Source organism: Schistosoma haematobium, chromosome 1, assembly GCF_000699445.3.
Source record: "Schistosoma haematobium chromosome 1, whole genome shotgun sequence".
NCBI lineage: Eukaryota > Metazoa > Platyhelminthes > Trematoda > Strigeidida > Schistosomatidae > Schistosoma > Schistosoma haematobium.
In genome coordinates this window covers 29,581,033-29,604,197 of record NC_067196.1, presented here as the reverse complement: position 1 = coordinate 29,604,197, position 23,165 = coordinate 29,581,033, and the positions used below count along the sequence as shown (strand labels likewise).

Sequence of the window (23,165 nt, the reverse complement as noted above, 5' to 3'; positions counted from 1 at the left end):
GTCTTTATACAATAGACTTATGCTTTTAACCACTCGTACACTGTTATCAATGATGGTTTTAGCTTTATTTTTTACAAATAAAATGAGTGTATTCTTCGTCTAATTCCAGAACCTCTTGATAACAGGTAACTATAACCGTATGCGGTATCAATTTACTATCGACAGTTAGGCGGTTTTCTAATTAACTCTCTTCCCTTTCTATTTCCTTTAATGTTGTATCAATCTGTGGAAGACGATCAACTTCTTACTTTTTAGATAAACACCAGACTATGTATAAACTTTATTTCGACTTGTCCAATGTCCAACTACTGTACAAGATAGATTTATCATTTCAGAGTTATAAGATTAATCATTGATGAAAGATGAAATCATAGTAAACCAGTATGTATGAAGTATTTGCAACGTTCAAAGCTTCAATATATCGTTTGGTTAATAACTACTTTCTCACTTTCATTAGTCAATTATTCACTACCAATGTAAACAATTTTGAACCATGCTCTTTCTCTATTACACGTTTTCTTTAATGTATAAAATGAATCGTTTTAATCAATGATGAAACAAAACAGAATTTGGCTTAACCGATTTTCTCTGCTCTCTACTAATTATTCATTGTAGGATATTAGGAATTGTCATTAGTTCAACGAAATAATTATCATGTTAATGTGTAATCGACCGATCAACATCCACTATGATCATAGTCGGTATTGCTTTATTTGATAATAATAATAATAATAATAATAATAATAATAATAATAATATGCATATCTTTCCATTCTGCAAAGTGAAGGAAGTTGGAAAAAACACAACACAAATGGAATTAAGTAGATTCATCTGTGAAAAAGGATTGTTTCAAGAAGATAGAATTGTTTTTCTTTGATTTAATACTATGTACAATGTTGAATCATTTTGTTTCCAACTTTGTCTACTCTATTTTATTATGTTGGATATTTTGTATAAGTACCATCTGTTGTTAATTATTTTAATATTCCATTTTCTTTTTCTACATTCAAACAAAAAATGAGGAGAGAAAATGAAGATGAAACGAAATTGAAACGAGTAACTATTATCATTTTACAACTATTGATTGGATGATTTGTAGACAACTTAAATCTGTATGCTGATTGTCTGTCAGCTTTTTCGTTCCGTCAGATGAGTTTTCTATTTTCCTTGAGTAAACTAAATTTGAATTAGAGGCATTCAGTTGTTTTAATGTCTAATATTTACTAAACTGATGAGAATAAGCAGGGAAATTAGCATTCAAATATCATAGCAAACATGCCTGTGAGAGTGTACATTTAAATTAGTTTTTGAAAAGAAACTAAATTGAATATATGCTAGAATCAAGTGAATGGAAGTTGCTTTAGAAAATGCTACTAACTCATTTCTAGTTGTGCCTAAAGTTCTAGTGAGAAGTTGTGATTGTTGGAGTTCCGATATGGTGTGTATGAAACAGTTGTCAAAAATACTATTAGACAACTGCCACTTTATATATAGAATTAACTGAAGTTAAAATTGCACCGTTAGAAACTGACTCAATACTTCTAATTATTGAACTTATGCTAGGAGATCTGAAGATCCTGGATTTAATCCTTGGAGTGGTAACATATGCCCCATACTACTATGTAACAGCTATGTAGTGTTCACTAGTTTCCAGTGGTGTTTCAACTAGGATCAAATTAAAATAAAGACAACACGAAGTTTCTACTCCTTGCAGAAACCAGCCACTCATACTGTTATTCATTCTCCTCTAGTCAGAAAATATTTCTTATTAAATTTATTCCAACTGATTAATTGTCTATGGTAAAAGTTTATAACATGTTATAATTAAATGAAGTGTCGATGAAATGAAATGTCGATTTGACATAATAGTAATAGATGAACGAAATAACAAGAATCGAGCTAAATTGTTGCCCGAAATACCAACCTATTCTTAGAAAATCCTGTGGTGATAAGTACATTTTTCAGTTCTAAAAGCATCTTATTAAATAGTGTGTCAGCTGACCGACCCGAAAATCAAACAACAGGCTTATTTCGATGTCCGGTTGACGAGTCCCATTTGCAACAAAATGTGCGTGCTGGACTTCACTGATAGTTGTATTCCATCTACTTTGTACTAACTTAATGCTGTGATTCATTTACCTAAAGCATAGAAGCTTTTAATAATATAGTCTACATTTTTAAGGTTTAACTGACAAATGTAAAATAAAATAAAATTCATGTAAGGAATTAAGGAATCACTACTTGTAACTCTGACTCACAAATTTTGTCAAAAATACTCTCTTAATCAAATATTATACAACCGTTGGTTTTATTCTACGTAACCACCATTAATGAGATTCAAGAGGCGATCTCTTGCATAACATATGTAGTAGAAAGCTAAAATAAATACATGTTCAATCATAACAAAGGTGTCGTGAGTGAACTACCCTTACAATGTAACATGTACGAGTGAAATCGAGGAATATACTATAAAAAAACTGATGACACTAACCACTTCGCTCCTATGCTTTTGACTAATTTCCCTAAATACGCAATCTGTTATTTTTTCTTCCCATTGAATTATATTCTTCAGATCCTTGGTATAGTCTAAGTAAACAGTTCTTCGAACGATCCACCCATCACACGATATTAGAAGTGTGTACACATGCTGTTAAATTGACAGATAGTCTTCGGTGCACAAACGTTTCATCACGATATCTTAAACTGTATAAGGTCCTGTACATCACTCGACCATCCTTACACACAGAGGTCGTTTTTTCCAAGTTATATGTAGGTGGCGATGTTGTTCAGAAGAACTATGAAAGCTTCACGACCAGCCCATCCAGCCCAGAGAACGAAACTCCACCAAAATACTCCACTTGAGCTACAAATCTTTTCCATCATCTCGATTATTTTTCTCATGGATTTTCATTCAGAAGTGTACAATAGAAAATTCGACAGTCATTTTTCTCGGCTAATTAATCCGATCGGAAACTTACTTATCAATGGAATGTTGAACATTCATAAATAATAATTGTACTAATAACAAAAAACATAATTTTGATGAAATAATCTTTGGACAACATGCACAATATACACAATTTACCCGAATACAACTTAAGTAAACATGACATGTTAATTTTGTTGATTTATTTAGAATTATATAGAATTGTGGACTTTTATTAAAAATATTAATAAGTAAGTAGATAGTACCTTTGACCATGAAATGGAGTTAAGACCGCATTCATAGGAAAGCTAACTTTCATGGTGAAATTCACTTGTTTTGATTCTAGGATAATAATATTAATAATTAATGAGAAAAATACAATAGAGCTTAAATAACAAAAAGACGAAGAGGGCAACGAGAAGCGCGATTTATGATTTTCCAAACATGGTACAGTTTGGCACGTACAAGTGATTATTTGAATAGCATTAATAATAACATTATTTTCGGGTTGACCTCAATAGATCATATGAAAGCACCATATCAGTAAATAAACCATAATAAAATTTTCTAGACAGAACAGGATGGAGTTGTTAGTAAAGTAGACAGTGAACTAGTATTGAATATTCACTAATATATTCGAATAATTCCGATGAATATCGACAACTAGTGTGTAAACATTTATTGGTTATTATTTTCTTAACTTCTAAGCAGCATATACTAATTTCAAAGTGACATAACATTTCCGATACTTCGCATGTCATGGAAACTTGATTTTTAATTTACCGAGTGTTGAACAGAATTCCCTAAATTATAATTTCTAAGTAGACGAGATATACCTATTGAGACACAAAACAAGAAATACTGGTCAAGCGAAGAGTTCTCTTGTTGCCGAATTCATTTACAAAGCTGTACAATTGCAAACATTTACTTATTTTTTCAAAATGATAATAATAACAATAATGGTGATGAGAAAAATCTCGCTAACCATGGTAACAGTGAACTAAAATGGATGACGGTATAAAAATGTTATTTTTATCAAGGAAACTAACAATAATGTTGTTGGCAGCGTAAATGTTATTATGTTGAACAAACGAGAACGTATTTGCCAACGTAAATCTTTGAAAATGAGTTCGGCAAAATAAGAAATCTCCGTTGAACCGATCTATTCTACTCTAAATCATAATGCATCTTTACTCCATCGTACAACCATCATTCGTGTGATAAACATTTCCTCCTATTTGCGGAATTTCAGAATTAAAACATCAGTTCAGGTTCCAATTTCAAATCGAATAGCTTTGTATAAAGGCTAAAGTTACTGCCCGGTTAGTCAGGTTAAATTCGACGATGAATGGTCGGCATTTCTGGCATGGTTTGTAAAAGTCGAGTATGTAATCCACTGAACTACTCTTTCTTTAAAGTAAATCATTAGTCAAATAAATTCCATGGTCAACCATTTGTTCATTGAAAATTTTGAGGACTATTAATTACAAAAATTTGTGTTTCTTCTTTGTTGATTTCATAAATTAAGTGTGATCAATCATTGATAGTGTGTGTTCTTCAAATAAATGCCTTGATATAGTCTGAATTAATAAGTTGATTATGTGTCCTAATTATATAGTTTGAACATCCCAGTGGAAGTGCTCTGGAGTTTAGAATGATGATTATTGGGTACAAATCGCGTTATGATCCTCAACATGGATGTAACTACGTTCAAATAATAACAATTACTTCATTCACTGCTGCATCATTGACTTAAATTCTACTTTGACACATATCTAAACTGTGATATTTCAAAAATGTAATAAAAACATATTTTTTCTAAAGTCAGCTAGTTCTGCAGACAAATATACGTGTACATTCTAATTTCATATCTCATGTTAGATCTGAGACACAACTAAATATTATTCATTTCTTCTTCTTCTTCTTCTTCTTCTTCTTCGGTATATACTATTAAATCATATATCTAGTTGTGATGATTTTACTTGAACAAACTATTGGGAATAGGATACCTACCACAATGAACAATGAACAGAATTATTGATGTGCGTATTATGTAAAATATAATGTAGACACAACAAGCACATTTGTTTCCAGTTACTCACTATTATTACTATTATTTTAATTTCAACCCTGTTTGTTTCTTTGACTAATGTAAACTACAAGTAATTTGTATTTCCATACATTCTCCCTCTGAAAATGTTTGAATTTGTGTGGTTAAGTTAACAATTCATAAGCTGAAACATTGAGTTCTTTAAGCGGAAACTAACTGAATGTATTTTGCTGATTATAAATAATCATGAAATAAATTGACCATAATATTTCATAAATATTCTTAGTACTCGGTGATTACGAGATCTGAAAATATTTTCAGATACCTGAATAGAATTTCTATTGAGGTATATCAACCATAAGCAACACATTAAATGACATAGATCAAGTTACGTTGACCTTCGAAAATGAAGGTATTGTGTTGAAATTTCAGTGTGAATATACACACGGAGATGTAGGAAAGTTCATCTGACGAAACCCAAATTTAATTCTAACCAACAATATAGGTTAGATACAGACTGTGGATGAATCCAATGTTTTAAACTGAAAATCTGTAAGTACTGAACAGTTATTTCGTCTGAGTGAAGAACTGGTTAATGGTGTTCACTTGTACCCCCAAGGTTTATAGAGGTCATTATATTCAGATCTCATAACAAGGACTATGCTATTGGACAACCTAGTCTTTATTTACATGTCCAAATTTTTAATTTTTATCAATTCATAATATAATGCAACGTATTCAACGTAAATATCCTCATATTATTCGAGTCCATATAATCCAAAGTCAAAGACTGGCGTTACCGCATGTTAAGTGGACTCCTACTGACTGCCTCCAAGACTATATTTACGGTGACTAATCTCTTGACAGTGGTCACTGGCATGTCTTGTCTAGTTCTTGACGATGATGATAATGATGTGATGCGTTCTTATGTCACTCATCCTTTAAAAAGCATACTGTGCGTTGAGTAGGACCTAACACTTCATGAGTTATTTTTGTTCCTGATAATAAAAAGTGTCTATAAATAGTAAGCAAGAAAAAAGTAGTGTAAAAGTTGGATTGTGTCCAGAGGTGGAATCCAGGATATGTGGTTCGTTCTATTAGGGACTGGTAAGTTTCATGTCTTGGATTGCAGTGCCTATCACTTCAAACGTCAGCTTACCATTGACTAAGCTACTGATTACGAAAAGCCAATGACTAGTTTGACGCGTGTGATGGTATTAGTAAGCATTTGTAATTTTTCGTTGTTATCACTCAGAATTTCAACTGATCAGTCTCTATTGGTATATGTGCACCGTTAGCCGATTGCCTAGATATTGAATATGAGAAATGTGAGTGCCAAATTCCACTGTCAGTTACAATCCATTTTAACTCAAACTTGTGACTAAATTGAAATATTGAGGTAATCTATTTAGAATGCACGTATCCCAATACAGTTCGGTCAATTATATCAACACTCACTTATAATAATATAATTTGGTCAACAGGCTACAAGAAATCGCATAATCATAGAATGTTTACACTGTTTAGCATTTTAATCTAGTTGGTGAATCCAATGTTGGACAATTCCATTTGCCTAAAAATCAGATTAGCATATCAAAGGAGTTGATTTTCTTAGTTACATCACATTATGTATACAAAGATCTTGTTAACTAAGCAAAGTTAATCATTTCACCACGGTCAATGAATGACCAGACAAAGCATAACCGCGATAAACATATTCACTGAGAAAAATATAGAATATCATCCTCAGAAAATCACAAGCCACATTCCATTTCGATTGATCGACATAACATTGAACAAACTATGTAAATAACACCTACATAAAACATGTTTGTGAATTGTGGAGCCCTGTGAATCAACAGTCAACAATGGGGAATGATCATTGTCTAGGCTAGGTAACCAGTATGAACTTCATACTTTCAGCAAATAATTACTTAGATATGTAAATGATTTCTAGTAAGCCATTAGTAGTTGATCAAAGAAAAACGCTACACGTGTATCATTTTTCCATCCCCAACAATCTTGTTATTGCTTAAAATTAAATTTGATTATTTTGTACTCTGCAACTCATGCTACTTACAAGTAATGTCAAACAGGTTTCAAAATTGACACGTCAGGATTTTTTTATATGAATTGAAAATATTAGTCGTATGTAGACAATGTTTTTTTCCTCAAAGTGTGAGTAGGAAGACGTTGTTTGAAGGAAGTTAATAAACTAATAAAAGAATGGTTCATTTTAACCATTTAATGGACAAAATACCACAAATTCTCTTCATGTCGTGCTAACCAACAATTAGGAACGAACCAAATAAGATCTAAGTTGGAATGAATATGTTACTTAGTTTATTGATAATGAACACAGTCAGGAACTTGGTATGCTGTTTTTTGTACTGTTTGGTGTGGCACTGTAAACTAGTTAGACATGTGAATTTCATGGATTAACATATTGACGTGGTTTGTTTCATTGTAGAATCATTTTCCGGACCATTCCAATTAATGATGGAAAAAGTGCTCGTATATACAGGTCGAACAATTCAAATAGACGATTAAAGGTTATGTATATATATTATGAAAATACTTTGTAGCTCCCTACAACAAGCTTTCTTTTCTCCTGCCTATCACCTTCTTACAATCGGAGTTATTTTGTAAACTACTTTAAATTCAAGTACTTCTACACTTCATATCTTCTCAACAGTCTAATCTTTCTGAATGATTTAACAATAATTTACAATGAAGCCATTTAAACAAAGTGAAGAGCGATAATTTATGCAGAATACGATAACTTAGATATACTTTCTCACGTTCTTATCTACACACATGGTAATCATTCTGGTTAGTTCAGAATTCTGATAAATATTAGCGAACTGTTTCAATCACATTCACAGTAAAACCAAGAAATAGATACGTTTCAGGTTGAAGATATGGTTGTATTTACAGAGGAACACTAAGTAATGAAATATTTAATTGAGTGAGTACATCCACTCACTTTTGAAAACAAGTTTCAGAAGACATTAATTTTCACGTGTATAACAGACGTGAGGTTTGTACATGCTCATAGGAGAAATAACTATTAATCTCTTTATGGATCAGGGTTGAAATAGTTAGCCTGCTAGTAAAGTTACAATGGAATCAAACCATAAATTTTTCACTCTTAACATTTGTTAATTGATGTATGAGAAAGAGCGCTCCTTCAAGTCATGCTGATTTTGAAGAGGCGTTGTTAAATTACTTTTTATTCCTCATTATGTTATGCTACTTAATACTATAAAGTAGTACATACACTCTATTTGTGATCTAAATTACTTTACTCAAATTTACATTTATTACTCTCCACGTTTACCTTTTCCGTTAAAGCACAATCGAAAGATGTTGTTCCAACTGATCTGACTTTTTCATACATTTGGTTCCAATAATGATTTTTACAGAAACAAGGATGTCAAGATTTCCAGAATTTATTTTGTTCTCAGGTTTCTTGCAGGGTACAAAAAGCCTAGTTACTAGGAGAAATACATTTAGAAGTAAACATTTTAAATCCTTCAATTTTAGAAACTAGACAAAAAATAATTTTTCAAGTCTGAAACGGTTATTGGGAACAGCTTTTACAAAGAAAAATTAAATAAGCTGATCTATATTTGTGAATTAGTTTGAAGGCCTTTGTGTTGTTCAGTATCTATTAATTATGGTTGTGAATTTTCTTCTCCCTTCACGTACAGATTTCGAGTAATATGTTCAGAAAACGTGATGAAAATATTTCCTTTAGTTATTCCAATATAATTTGTCACACAATTCCATATTAATTCATGTATGCAACCAGTGGATGACTTCAGAAGAATACTGATCTACTTTCTGTTTGGTATTCTAGAATTATTAAATAATAGACTTTCATTTACTTTTTAATACTTATCTTTGGCATTTTAATTTATTATTTTTCTGTTCAAGATACACCATACAACTTAACTCTCATTGACTTTTGATTTTACTGTAAATTTTAGCACCATAACTCATAGAAAGTTACTTAACGATGTTATATTCATAAACTTATGTTTGTGTTAATAACCACATTTCTATATATAAAAACTGAAAAGTGCATTTGTTCGCAATATGTGAATATTATTAACTACTTTTGTTTATATTATTGAACACTTTTATAAAGAAGAAATAATGACACTAAGCTTAGATCCCAGCTTTCAAATAACCCGATCACTCGTTTAAATTACAAGTATACTCATAATTTATCTATCATTCTTCCATGAACAGTCGCCTCATAAATCATCCATGTTTTACCATGAAGATTACCAGTTGAATGGAAATTTATTAGTTCTTTATCATCCTGAACTTTAAAAATACGGTCCATCTAGAAAAATGAATACTTAGGTTTTCAAACAGTTTCATTTTAAAACTAAGGAACTGTTTTGAGTAATTTTCGAAGTTGATAAAATAATTTCATTTTAAAATAGGACCGTTCATGAACCGATTTGTACCGTTTATTTTAAATATATCCGACTGGTTGTACACAAAAATATAAAATATTGGTTTCGATAGGTCAGTATATTTGTTCGTAGTTAAAATTAGATTATGAAGTTATTTTACTTAAATAATTGGATATGATATACAAGAGGTGCACTGGATTTTGGTGCTTAACCTTATTATCTAAAAATAACCTCTACGTATTTATTAAAGTAACCAACTCTTTGGAAAGTGATGTCTATAAGTGTCGTATTTCAGAACATGACCATTATTTTTAACTCAGTATAAACAACCTAGGGCTGCTTATTCTTCGTGATACTTCATCTCCTTACTAAAACTACAGTTCAATGGGGATGAAGCTGACGGTATTCTCTAGTACTCGTAAATCATCAATACTCCAATACACAGTTGTCAACTTCGTAAAAGAAATTTGGCCATCCTGATAGTTTCGCATAATGAATATCTTTCCTCGTATTTATTAGTTGTTTTGCAACCTTATCCCTATCTCATCATAAAAGTGCTGACATCCATATATATACATAACATTCATAAGTGGAGCCTACCTATCAAAAGTGAACCAGTCCTTGTTTATTCGTAATACGTATGACCATTAAAAATCATTATTCATCAGTGGTCAATGTACTGAAAGTCAGTAAACTCATTTCTGTATTCCTTAAATAGTTTATACAAACATAGTTTTCGTTAACATCTGATTAGTTAGGTTATATATCTCATCTAAAATAAATAAAATCTGTGGATGTAGTTTGGGTACTGACATTACAAGCAATTAGTCATCTATTTTAGCCTGTTACGTCCGATATCTCTAATAATCACATAAAAAACATGTAACACAGTAGATTACTGAGATGCATGATTATTCATAAATTCAATGTAATTAAATAAGTGTGACAAAAAAGAAATCTCTCCTTTAAATTAAAACTACAATGTGAACAAATACACCCCCCATCAAATAAAAGGTATGATTTATGCGAACTGCATTTAGATGCTTCAGAAGGTATCGGAACTGATTTTTGCAAACTGGACCTTTGTATCCAAAAGGGACTTTTACAACACCATTCCCTATCCTGGCCATCAAAATAGGCTACACCAGAACGGGTTGAAACAAAACTTCCACTTGATATCAGCCTTCTAACTACACTTTAAGATGAAAATTTATTCAAAAGTGCTAATATTCAGTAGATGCTTAAAAATTTGCTAGTGACTGATAGCATCTAGTATCGCTTCGACAAAATAGAGCAATTGAAAGTCAAACACATAATAAATAAAACCTAGTCCTATTACTAATACACGCGCTGTCTTACACAGATCGATCACAAATGATTAGTGTGATGCTTCGGCCGTTATAATCCATATTGAGGATAGAATGCGATCATGTTTCATAACTCGCGTGATATCAAGAGAAAAAATGGTCTGTTCGAGAGAGCTTTCAACCCCTCGAGTACTGCACTTTAAAATGCCTATCTTAGCGAATACACAGAATCCTTTGATTTGTAAGCTTTGATTAGTGCTAAGAACTACAGTATCATATATTTTTTTTACAAAACCTGGTCATGCAAGAAATAATGTCAACATGACGATGAGCTTTAGTTTCTCATATTCCAACAAAGCACTGTGTGGGATTAAATTTTGAAGGAAGTATAAGTAACTTCGCTAATTACCCCAATCGAAAAAAAACACAAAACCGAGGCCCTGAACTTTTGGTTTAAAAATAACACCTATTACCTGCCGAAAAAGAAAACAGGAAGTAAAGAAAGAAGCTAGGAATGGATTACTTTACATCAACTTATGAAACTCGTGATGAAAACTTGTAAAATTACTTCACATTTTAAAACAAACAGAAAGTAGGAACATAAGAGAGAAACAAAGATCAGAATAAGAAAAATTAAACATGATAAGGCAAACAAAACAAACTGGAACTCATGAAATAAATAACAATTTCATATTATTACAAAAGGATTTTAGGTGCCTGGATACACTTATCCAAGTAGAAAAGGAAATAAACTAGCAGATATGGAATCACAGTAATGAGAAACAACTAGAATTAAATGGCATGTAAAGATGATACTATATTGCAAATGAGTTCAGTGAAAAGTGACACATGCATACACAGCTATTTAACAGCAACATTAAGAATAAAACAAACGATGAATATAAAGTCGAACCATATTAGACTTATTTTACAAAAAAACAATGAGATATCAACAATTAAAACAAAATACAAGAAATTATGAGTGGGTTTCAACTAGCTAACTCATTAGCTGATGAATGGATACTTTCAGGTGACTTCTTTAAGTTACTGTTAGTGTTTATATCGTTAGGGACAGATAACTCAGATGTTGACCTGACGGATTCAGACGACTGATAGGCATGATCGAGATTTTTTAGATCAGAATCATTATGTTCAGACATCCCGCTTGTATCATCATGTTGTAATTGGTCGTAATAATTTTTTAAACGAACATGCCATGCAATACTTGATACAGCTGAAACAGATTTGAATTGATGTATAACATTTCGTGGGATAAAATATATATCATTATCACGAAGAGGCAGGCGAACATAACGAAAGCCTTCGGAATGTAGCTGATTAAGCTCACCATCATCCGCCCAAAATGACCCACACTGTTAAGATAAATTGATGAGGTAAACACTAGGATTACTGAGAGAACTAATTTATTAAATAATGTTGGAATTCCCTCGATTGATTTTAAAATAAACCATAATTATATGAAAAACCATTAGAAAATTAAGCATGAATCGATGGCTATATTGTATTATTCTAAAATTTATTGAAACCTGAATCGACATTAACTGATTATTTGAAGTCTAGTCACATTCCTCAGTATTAACTAGATTGAACTTGATTTTCTGGTCTAGCACAAGAAAACAATTCCCAGTGACAACTAAGTGCTTTAAACCGATTCTAGAAATATTGATAACAAACATAAGATTGTGCTATACTGCTAGTTGATTGTGGTTGAATCCAACCGAACAAGTTTTACCGTGTGACAAATACATTAAATGGGACCAGGCATCAAATACTCTAACGTTTAATGTCTTATCAAAGAGTAGTCTGTAAGGAACCATGGATAAACATTTCGTATTGACTAAGACTCGTCGTCTTGAAGAGGTTGAAATTGATGTCGTTTAGCATCAAAATCAAAGATGATTACTTAAGGTCATCCGAATAGACTAAATTGTCAGTTTGAGTCTTCTGGTTTATGAATATTCCTTGATAATAGATAATACGACAAACGCGAACAATAAATAGAGGTTACTACCAAATACATAAAACTATTTAACGACTCACTGGTTCTTGTGGATAATCGACGGAAACTATGAGTATCTTATTATTTATTTATTTCAACACATAAACATCGGTACAAGAGGGCACTAAATATATATGCGCCACACCATATTTGTGTGTGGGTTGTGATACTGCCCGGGTGCCCGAACCGAAGCATGTGGGTTTCTTAGGGGGCCACACCCCAAGCCTTTGACCTAAAGGTCTGATCCACAAGGCAGTGGGGCATCGTGAGGAGATGCATTCCCATGGTAGCCGATGACCAACGATAGGTTCATACGCCGTTTGTTCCCGAAGGATACTGGAGCCCATGTGCACCATTGGCTTGGGATCCGGTTAAAGCGCTGGACATTCGCTTTTCGTCCTCTCATTTCCGTAAACAACACCCCCTCCACGAGAAGGCAATGAGTAGGACTTCCCTGGCAGAGGCTGTATACGCGTGGCCGTGTGAGAGAATTTCGAGAGGGAGGGCGAACTCACCCCACTCTCGGCCATACCAGGGCATTTGGGGAGCAAACTATGAGTCATTCTAAATGAATCAGTACCAACACTGATTTAAGTTTGTGCCAAACAAATAGGGGAAAGTGTACAGTAGCTTGACAGCATCACAACACAGCAAGAACGATATCGTTAGTAATGTGACATGCATTCTATTAAGACTATCTACATTATCATTTTCAAGTATGTTCTTTAGTAACTGTTGAAGTGTATACCTCACAAGAATCTTTTTACTTCAAGACTATTCTTCATTCAGAAGTAACATTAACTAGGTATATTTTGTATTTTTAATAAATAAATACTTCGTTATTCAACCTTTATTCGCCCATGTGGGCTTTGTGGATTATACGGAATTATTGGATATGAATTTAATAACTAGAACTCCAGTTGCTTTTACTGTCGCGTGAGGAATACGTATTTACCCAGTCTTACTTTTTCCACCAGGGAACTTAGTTATGAAGTCACTTCTATCCTAAAAGTTGGTGATCCCTTTAGGAAAAGCAGAAACCGGGGTGTAATGTAATAATTAATTGGTTTGTTATGTAAAATAAGAAAAAAAACAAACCTGGCTTGCGGGAGGTTCCATAATATCTAGGCGTAATCGTTCAATCAGATCAACATAATGACGTGGATCAAATACAACCACATCTTTGACTATTCTAGCAGGTTGGTTTAGTTTGTATGCGTATGGATTTGTGTTAGAATTTAAATCACCATTAGCATCCTCGAAATGAAGGGGACAGGAAGATGAATAGGGCAATTCTGATTCCTCTCCAGATCGATGGGGATACACCGCCTTTAGTAAACCTACAGCTGCTGTAGTATGACGAGACAGCCCATCGTCTGCGTGGTCAGCATGGCAATTAGTCCTGTCATGAACCGCTATCTGACGCCCACCAAGTGCGCGGCGACCAATAACCACGTCTGTAATACAACCATTGATAACACTACCAAATAAACAAAATCCGACACAAGTTTATGAAGTGACATTCGAGCTGATTATATTAAATAGATGAGATACTTTTTGAAATCCTAAACACTCAAAACCAAATACTTTTAGCTGATGTCTGTCTTCTACTCCCACTTCATTGTAGAAACTTTGATAGTTAATCACACCTGTTTGTCATGAATTCTAGTTAACTTATATAAAGTCAGTCAGTCAGTTATCTACAAAGTAGGACTAGGCACATATATTCATCGGTCCAGGTTGTCATACTTCATTAGCACAACTAGATGAACACCAAATTCATAGAAACAGTTACTGTAATGGTAATCAAAAAAGGATTTCATATAAGGATATGATACAGAGAGAAAGAATTAGTTCATAAAAGGTAATAAAGTAATTTTCATCTCGCGGTTCAAGGGAAGACAAGGAGTGTATACACCTACGACATTGTGATCGATTCTGAGCCATGTCATCCAACCACTGGTTACGACAGTAGCACAGACCCCAGCACTGGGAATCCTGTGAAAACAAAATCACTGGATTAGAAACAGAAAGAGATGAAGATAACCGAAAGGGGGAATTTTCGCGATATTAGGAGTGCTGAGAGTAACCAATAATGCTTAACTACAGTGGATGCTGTTATCTCCCCGAAGTTAGTATTGGTTATTGTTGTTCGCCTGAAAATTTAATAAGCTACAGTAGAGTCAAACAATCATTTTTGAAGTCCATCACAAAGACCTCATCAGTATTGTGACGAAATTGAGTTTCCAGTCAAATAAACATTACCTCGAGACGATAATATAAGGCAAAGTTGTCCGATCCCCTTGTTTTTAAACATGGATAATATTGTCCAACTTCTTTGAGTCTGATACTTAAGAGAGCGATAACGCAATCCATAATCCTCAAAATACCACTGATAAGCGTTCAGCATTTTTACATGTACTGGGACCTTATGAACTAGGCAAAACTAGTGAATGTAATGAAGTGTATTTCTCTACTATGTAGTAAATTTACATTCACGGACCAAATTTACTGTGTATTTAAATTAACTGAGAAGAATCATGAGCTTTCAGGCCTTTAACACTGCAAATATGAAAGCTTCTCCTGCGAGGTGAAGATTGATCAGTCACCTTGAACTAATCAGCGACTGAAAACTAGCCACGTGAATTAAGAGCCATGATAATTTACTATCAATCCCAAGTAATTGGTAATCACTATGTTTGTATGACTAATTTACTAATGCATACATACACATATGTACAAAAATATTTCAGAACAAATACTCACCGTCTCCTGCCACGCATGGTAGTTGGAAATAAAGGAATAGTTTGTTCTCCATGACGAGACCACAGAATAGGCCCATCATTACTTTCTCGAGGGTCCATCCCACTTAAACTTGATAAGACACCCCATGGTGTTACAAGTTTTAGGAATGGGTCTTTTTCAATCATCTCAATGAGACTCTTGTCAAAAAAACCACGTTCCTCACCTTTAACACCAACAATACTCAATGCATGCAGTGGTCCAAACCGATAGATGCCGTTTGCGTAAGTTTTCTGAACGTTTTTTACATACTGTGAAAGAGATAAAGTTTCCGTTGCGTTTTTCTGTTCTAGGGGATTTGTCGAGACGTTGAGATTAGGATAGGCAGATGACAAATATGACAACAGTTCCGGCATCCTTCTCGCAGCTCCATGGACAACACCTATGCAGTAATGGGAAAAAGGAACACGGATGCCTCTTTTTCGTCTTTCGGTAAATAATATCTTGAAATATTTTCGAGCCAACAAAGCCAACTCATCCGCCGTAAGGTGAGCTAACTCATCAGCATAAGAATGCAAAGCATAACCACCACCATTTTCGTAGTGCTCAACGTGGATCATGTCGCATAAATGGCGCTTTGGAGAACGAGGTACTTTGAGATTACTTGAAAGACGAATGATGTGCGCCAAAGGGTCGTGGCGATTGGACGAAGTTACGACTGCATGACATGTACTATTGCTACTAGCGACATTATCTAATCCTGTCGCGAGACGTTTTTTGTTTTTTATTCTTTCCTTCGACTTGTTAGTAGACTCCCGATGTGACGCCAACTTTTGTGTTTTCATTTCAGCATACTACAATTTACGCGCCGATAGCGTAATCTTTAACTGCCCGCATACTGAAATTGATATGTGCTATCCAATATTGTCATGACGAGCTAGTAGAAGTCAGTGATTTCTTCATACTTGCGCCTTTCGGATCACCAAAACTCTTAGACATTTTTTAATGTGCTGAAAAGTTCGGTTGCCTTTGTAATACTAAGACATTTGCAAAGTATATCATAATTTATGTTGCTATTATGAAGAGACGTTGCAATGATCTAAACGTAACTAAAATAAGAATAGTTCACATCACGGTTGGGTTGAATATGAGAGGTAGGTAGTTATGTAGTGTATGGTGACGTTTATTATTAATTGTGTAACGATATTCAACTTCGTTGGACTCGTTCAGCTTATCACTAATTTTTTACACGATTTTTACGTGTATTTACATTTTTCGGTGAACTATCAATTTAATTACCGTTATTATTAAAAACACTATTATTATGATTATACATTATTTATATACATTAAGAACAACATTAAAAACAACATAAAAACAACAAAAAACAACACAACACACATACAAGAGAAACACTTTGTTCGTAAATATGTATACACGTATGGACTTTTTTTGATAACATTTGTTTATCCTTTTCGTCGTGTAATTTTCTTTTTCACAGATTGGAATCATGAGTCAGTTGTAGCTAGACCACCATGGAAAACCTGGAAGCACTGGACGGCCGTTTCGTCCCAGTATGAGATTCCTCAGCAGTGCGCATCCACAAATCCGCGCCCGCGGGATTCGAACCCAGGACCCACTGGCTTCGCGCGCGAGCACTTGACCATTAGACCACTGAGCCGGCATCCAACGGTGTTAATGTCTAACTTCAACCAATCCATGAAGTTGTGCCACGCCGTTTGCGCAGCGGGCGAGGTCGTAGACGCGCACTGCTGATGAGTCCTATACTAGGACGAAACGGCCGTCCAGTGCTTCCAGGTTTTCCATGGTGGTCTAGCTTCAACCGACTCATGATTTCAACCTGTGAAAATTTCTAAAATCTCCACAAACCCGTTCTGATAATAATTTTCTTTTCCCTCCAAAGCATTTGGAGTTTTACGTCGAGCATACTTCCCATATCCCTAATCTGTAAGTGATGGAGGTAGACAATTGACTTATTCGGGCTAATATGAGTCCCTCATACCTCCAATAACTCGTTTCATCTTCAGTATATAAATGCATTACTTCGGCTCATCTATCTGGGATACATTTTATCTGCCTGAACATAGTACTCAGCCATAAACGTCCCAGATAGTCGACATCGTCTACTGAAACTAAGTTCACTGGCTGATAATTCTCGTATTTTTTTAACTAACTGTGCCTGGAGTAAATTATATTCACATATTTTTGCAATCATCTTTTCCAGAATAAAAGGGATACCTATGCTATCTTCTATTTCCTGTCATGAAGGGAAGCTTAATAATCATGAGCTTTTTCAGATAAAAGTTATTCGTAAATCAGCAGTAATTTGTTTGGTGCGAGCGCGATCGGTCGTTCAATATCCTTCCTAAGTGGTTCAGAAACTTCTGTAACTATTCACTGCTTAATAACAATCTCAGAGTTCGCCCAACAGATGTTTAGGAGGGATTGTAAATTAGCAATGCAAGTGGTCTATATGGACGGTTGAAATCTACTCGAGCTGGGTATAAATGATGTGACCTCATAACTTACGTCGAAGTGACAACTAGTGCTTAACACCTAACCTGAATTACGTTCCACCGGTATCTATGTGCTCTGGCTACCTTGACGACTGTATACGAAAAGCTTAAAATGACTGAATATGTGTATTGATAAGACCAGAAAAATACAGAGCAAAACTGTTGAACTTCAATTCACTCGTCGCCTTATAGAGATTTAGAGGACTTGAAGACGGTTACTGTGCTTGTTTATCAAACAATGCCTAGCACAACTGGGGCGTGACGTACTGGTTTAAACATACAAACCTTTCACCATCCAGTTCAGAATAATAAGAATGTAACCCCCATACAAGATAATAAGACAAATAAATAATGTTTTGATCCTAATAGTAGGTTATCGGCTAGCTCTAAGCCATCTTTAATTAGATTGCTATACAAACAACGCAGCATGGCCCAGTCCATTTCTTGCAATTGATTAATTCTTGTTATTCATCCTTGACCCCAACGACATTCGATGAACTTTTCAATTTTTAGTTATCTATCATGAAAGTGAGAAAGTTTTGATATGATAATTCATTTAACCAGGCTTCAACGATTGTCCACTAGTCCTAAAGAATGATTCACTTCAGTTTTTTATCCGAACTCCTACTAATATGTCTTACGCTACAGTGAGAACTTCTGAATTCTGAATTTTCATCACTTCTCCTCCTAATGCCTCTTCAGTGTGGGCAAACTGAGCTAGTATCTAAAATGTAAGTCGTCCCAATGTGTATCGCTCAGAAATAAACACGCAGAAGTAAATATACATAATGTTTCCAACAATTCGACAGATCATATAACCTATACAGGCGAATGTAAAAGATGGGTTATTAGCTTCTGAACAAGGTGGTGGTATCACCACCATAATCTAAAAAAAACCAGTGAAGAAAAATTTATTGAATAAGAGACATCTGTTCAACAGTCTTTGTGCTGTTGATTGGCCTCCAATTGTCCGAAATTATTAAAAACAACTAGCGTCCTACTCAAGTCTGTCATCCATCACAAAAGAACTGTGGGATTTTGAGGTATGCTCAAAACTCACACCTCGTCAAAATTTCACCAGAAGAGTTGACAAATCCTCACTAAATGTTGTTTTTTATTTCCATTGCACACCTTTCTTCGAGTTTCTGTGCATTGTCCTCATATTTCTCTTAGGTTCTCTTGAATGCCTTTTCCGCAGTGAATAGAGAAACTTGTAACGGTTCACAACTGGAAAAACAGCACTACCAAGGTTCAGTACAGCTTTCCTTCGAGATACTGACAATTTCAATGAATTCATGATAGTTCTCGACAACAGGTTGCAAGCCTTACAGCATCTACTGAAGGAAGAAGAAACTACTATGGAGGACAACCGGAAAGGTATCAAAGAAGCATTAACTTCAACGTGTCAGGAGGTTCTGGGCCACAACAAGCAACATCATAAGGAATGGTTCTCTATAGAAACACTGGACAAGATCAAAAAAGGAAGAACAAGAAGACAGCAATTACCAACAGCTGAACATGAGCAGAGAAAGTCCAAGCAGAATCTGAGTATACAGAAGCACACAAGCAAGTGAAGAAGAGCATTAAAACCGACATGCAGAAATACGTGGAAGAACTAGTAAGGACGGCGAAAAAGCTGAAAGAGAGGGAAATATCAGACAACCATATGACACTCCGACTGGAGTCCCTTTGGGGGCTACTGCCGGTCCCAAGCCCGGATAAAGGAGGAGGGCCGGGCATGGGGTTAGCGTCCCCATCCCGTAGAAAACTAACTCGCTAAAAAAACGCTAACCAGAAAAAATTATTCAAACCTTTTAAACTCTGCCCTGGGAGTCAGAAGGTCTTCATTTAGAAGAATTATGACGCCTCATGATGAAAGCCGAATTCCTTCGGAAGTTACGAGGCCGATGCCCCTTCTGACAACCAGAGCGACCATTTATTTAGGTACATGGAATGTTCGTACAATGTGGGACACCGGGAGAGCCTTCCAAATTGCTGCAGAAATGAGAAGATACAACCTAGAGGTACTTGGGATCAGTGAAACACATTGAACACAAGTTGGACAACAACGACTAACTACAGGAGAGCTCCTGTTATACTCCGGCCATGAAGAAGAAAATGCACCACATACACAAGGAGTTGCATTGATGCTGTCCAAACAAGCACAAAATGCGCTTATAGGATGGGAATCTCATGGACCAAGGATCATCAAAGCCTCGTTCAAAACAAAGAAAGAGGGTATTTCAATGAACATCATCCAATGCTATGCGCCTACCAACGACTACAATGAAGACGCTAAAGATCAATTCTACAATAGGCTGCAGCCAATCGTCGAGAAGTGCCCAACAAAGGACCTGACCATTCTGATGGGAGATTTCAACGCCAAGGTTGGAACGGACAACATTGGATATGAAGACATCATGGGACGACACGGACTGGGAGAAAGGAACGAAAATGGTGAGAGATTTGCAAATCTATGTGCCTTCAATAAGCTGGTCATAGGCAGCACCATATTCCCACATAAACACATACACAAAACCACATGGAATTCACCGGATCACTACACAAAACCAAATCGACCATATTTGCATCAACAAAACGTTCAGGAGGACTATAGAGGACGTGAGAACCAAGAGAGGAGCTGATATAGCATCAGATCATCACTTGCTGGTCGCCAAGATGAAATTGAAACTCAAGAAGCACTGGACAACGGGGCAGACAATATCACAAAAGTTCAAAACGGCCTTTCTTCAGGATACTGATAAACTCAACAAATTCAAGATAGTCCTCAGCAACAAGTTCCAGGCCTTTCATGATCTACTCAATGGAGAAGGAACTACTGTGGAGAGCAACTGAAAGGGGATCAAAGAGGCAATCACTTCAACATGTCATGAGGTCCTGAGTCACAAGAAGCACCATCACAAGGAATGGATCACTGTTGATACACTGGATAAGATTCAAGAAAGGAGGAAGAAGAAGGCAGCAATCAATACCAGTCGAACAAGAGCAGAAAAAAAACAAGGCACAAGCTGAATACACAGAAGTAAACAAACAGGTGAAGAGGAGCATTAGAACCGACAAACGTAAATATGTGGAAGATTTAGCAACGACGGCGGAAAAGGCTGCAAGAGAAGGAAACATGAGACAATTGTATGATACAACAAAGAAACTCGCTGGAAATTATTGTAAACCAGAACGACCAGTGAAAAGCAAGGAAGGTAAAGTAATCACCAACATTGAAGAACAGCGAAACAAATGGGTAGAACATTCAAAGAACTATTGAATCGACCAGTTCCACTGAACCCACCCAATATCGAAGCAGCACCCACGAACCTCCCAATCAATGTTGGCCCACCAACAATTGAAGAAATCATCATGGCCATCAAATAAATCAAGAGCGGCGAAGCAGCAGAACGAGACAATATTCCAGCGGAGACGCTGAAAGCATTCTCTTCAATAAGATTTGGGATGAGGAACAAGTACCAACAGACTGGAAAGAAGGACTTCTGATCAAAATACCAAAGAAAGGCGATCTCAGCAAGTGTGATAACTACAGGGGCATCACTCTTCTCTCAATACCAGGACAAGTCTTCAACAGGGTATTGTCAAACAGGATGAAGGACTGCGTAGACGCCCAACTTTGTTACCAACAGGCAGGATTCCGTAAGGATAGATCGTGTACAGACCAAATCGCAACTCTACGGATCATTGTGGAACAATCAATTGAATGGAATTCATCACTCTACATCAACTTCATTGACTACGAAAAAGTATTTGATAGCGTGGACAGAACAACACTATGGAAACTTCTTCGACACTACGACGTGCCTCAGAAGATAGTCAATATCATACAGAACTCATATGATGGATTACACTGCAAAATTGTGCATGGAGGACAGTTGACAAAGTCGTTCGAAGTGAAGACCGGTGTCAAGCAAGGTTGCTTAATCTCACCCTTTCTCTTTCTCCTGGTGATCGACTGGATCATGAAGACGTCAACGTCTGAAGGGAAGCGCGGGATACAGTGGACATCTAAGATGCAGTTGGATGATCTAGACTTCGCAGACGATCTGGCCCTTCTATCCCAAACGCAACAACAGATGCAGGAGAAGACGAACAGTGTGGCAGCAGCCTCAGCAGCAATAAGTCTCAATATACACAAAGGGCAAAGCAGGATTCTCCGATACAACACAGAATGCACCAATCCAATCACAATTGACGGAGAAGATTTGGAAGATGTAAAAACCTTTACGTATTCGAGCAGCATCATTGACGAACAGGGTGGATCTGATGCAGATGTGAAGGCGCGGATCGGCAAAGCAAGAGCAGCATATTTACAACTGAGGAACATCTGGAACTCAAAGCAACTGTCAACCAACACCAAGGTTAGGATTTTCAATACAAATGTCGAGACAGTTCTACTGTATGGGGCAGAAACCCGGAGAACTACGAAAGCCATCATCCAGAAGATACAGGTGTTGATTAACAGTTGTCTACGCAAAATACTTCGGATCCGTTGGCCGGACATTATTAGCAACAACGTACTGTGGGAGAGAACAAACCAGATCCCAGCGGAGGAAGAAATCAGGAAGAAGCGCTGGAAGTGGATAGGACACACATTGAGGGAAGCACCCAACTGCGTTACAAGACAAGCCCTCACATGGAATCCTGAAGGTCAAAGGAAAAGAGGAAGACCAAAGAACACATTACGCCGAGAAATGGAGATAGACATGAGAAAAATGAACAAGAATTGGATGGAACTAGAAAAGAAGGTGCAGAACAGAGTGGGTTGGAGAATGCTGGTCGGCGGCCTATGCTCCATTGGGAGTAACAGGCGTAAGTAAGTAAGCAAGTAAGTATATGACACGACGAAGAAACTAGCAGAGAAATATAGTAAACCAGAGAGATTGGTCAAGGACAAAGAAGGCAGGGCAATCACTGAAATTCAACAACAGCGGAACAGATGTGGAAAGTACATCGAGGAACTCCTGAATAGACCGGCTCCAATGAGTCCACCGGACATCGAAGCGGCACACACAGGCATTTCTATAGATGTCAATCCATCAACGACAGAAGAAAACAGGATGGCCATCAGACAAATCAAGAGCGGGAAAGCGGCAGAACCCGACAACATACCAGCTGAAGCACTGGAG

At 35.9% G+C, this 23,165-nt stretch overlaps 1 protein-coding gene across 1 annotated transcript; it reads right to left on the bottom strand.

Moving 5' to 3' along the window:
* Positions 1 to 8,297: 8,297 nt before the first annotated feature.
* RSBN1L (Lysine-specific demethylase rsbn1l) lies at positions 8,298 to 16,410 on the bottom strand. Its single transcript, XM_035731451.2, has 3 exons — positions 15,500 to 16,410; positions 13,832 to 14,213; positions 8,298 to 12,086 (listed from the first exon to the last, which is right to left on the bottom strand). Exons 1-3 carry the CDS (start codon positions 16,318 to 16,320, stop codon positions 11,703 to 11,705), a joined length of 1,587 nt encoding a protein of 528 aa, XP_035586886.1. The 5' UTR covers positions 16,321 to 16,410; the 3' UTR covers positions 8,298 to 11,702.
* Positions 16,411 to 23,165: the final 6,755 nt, after the last annotated feature.

Excerpts from the sequence above, each read along its gene's own strand:
- RSBN1L (XM_035731451.2), bottom strand. The coding sequence starts at position 16,320 with ATGAAAACACAAAAGTTGGCGTCACATCGGGAGTCTACTAACAAGTCG. Across the intron at positions 14,214-15,499 it reads ACCATGCGTGGCAGGAGACG|TGTTATCAATGGTTGTATTA; the intron begins GTGAGTATTTGT and ends TTTATTTGGTAG. Across the intron at positions 12,087-13,831 it reads TGGAACCTCCCGCAAGCCAG|TGTGGGTCATTTTGGGCGGA; the intron begins GTTTGTTTTTTT and ends TTATCTTAACAG.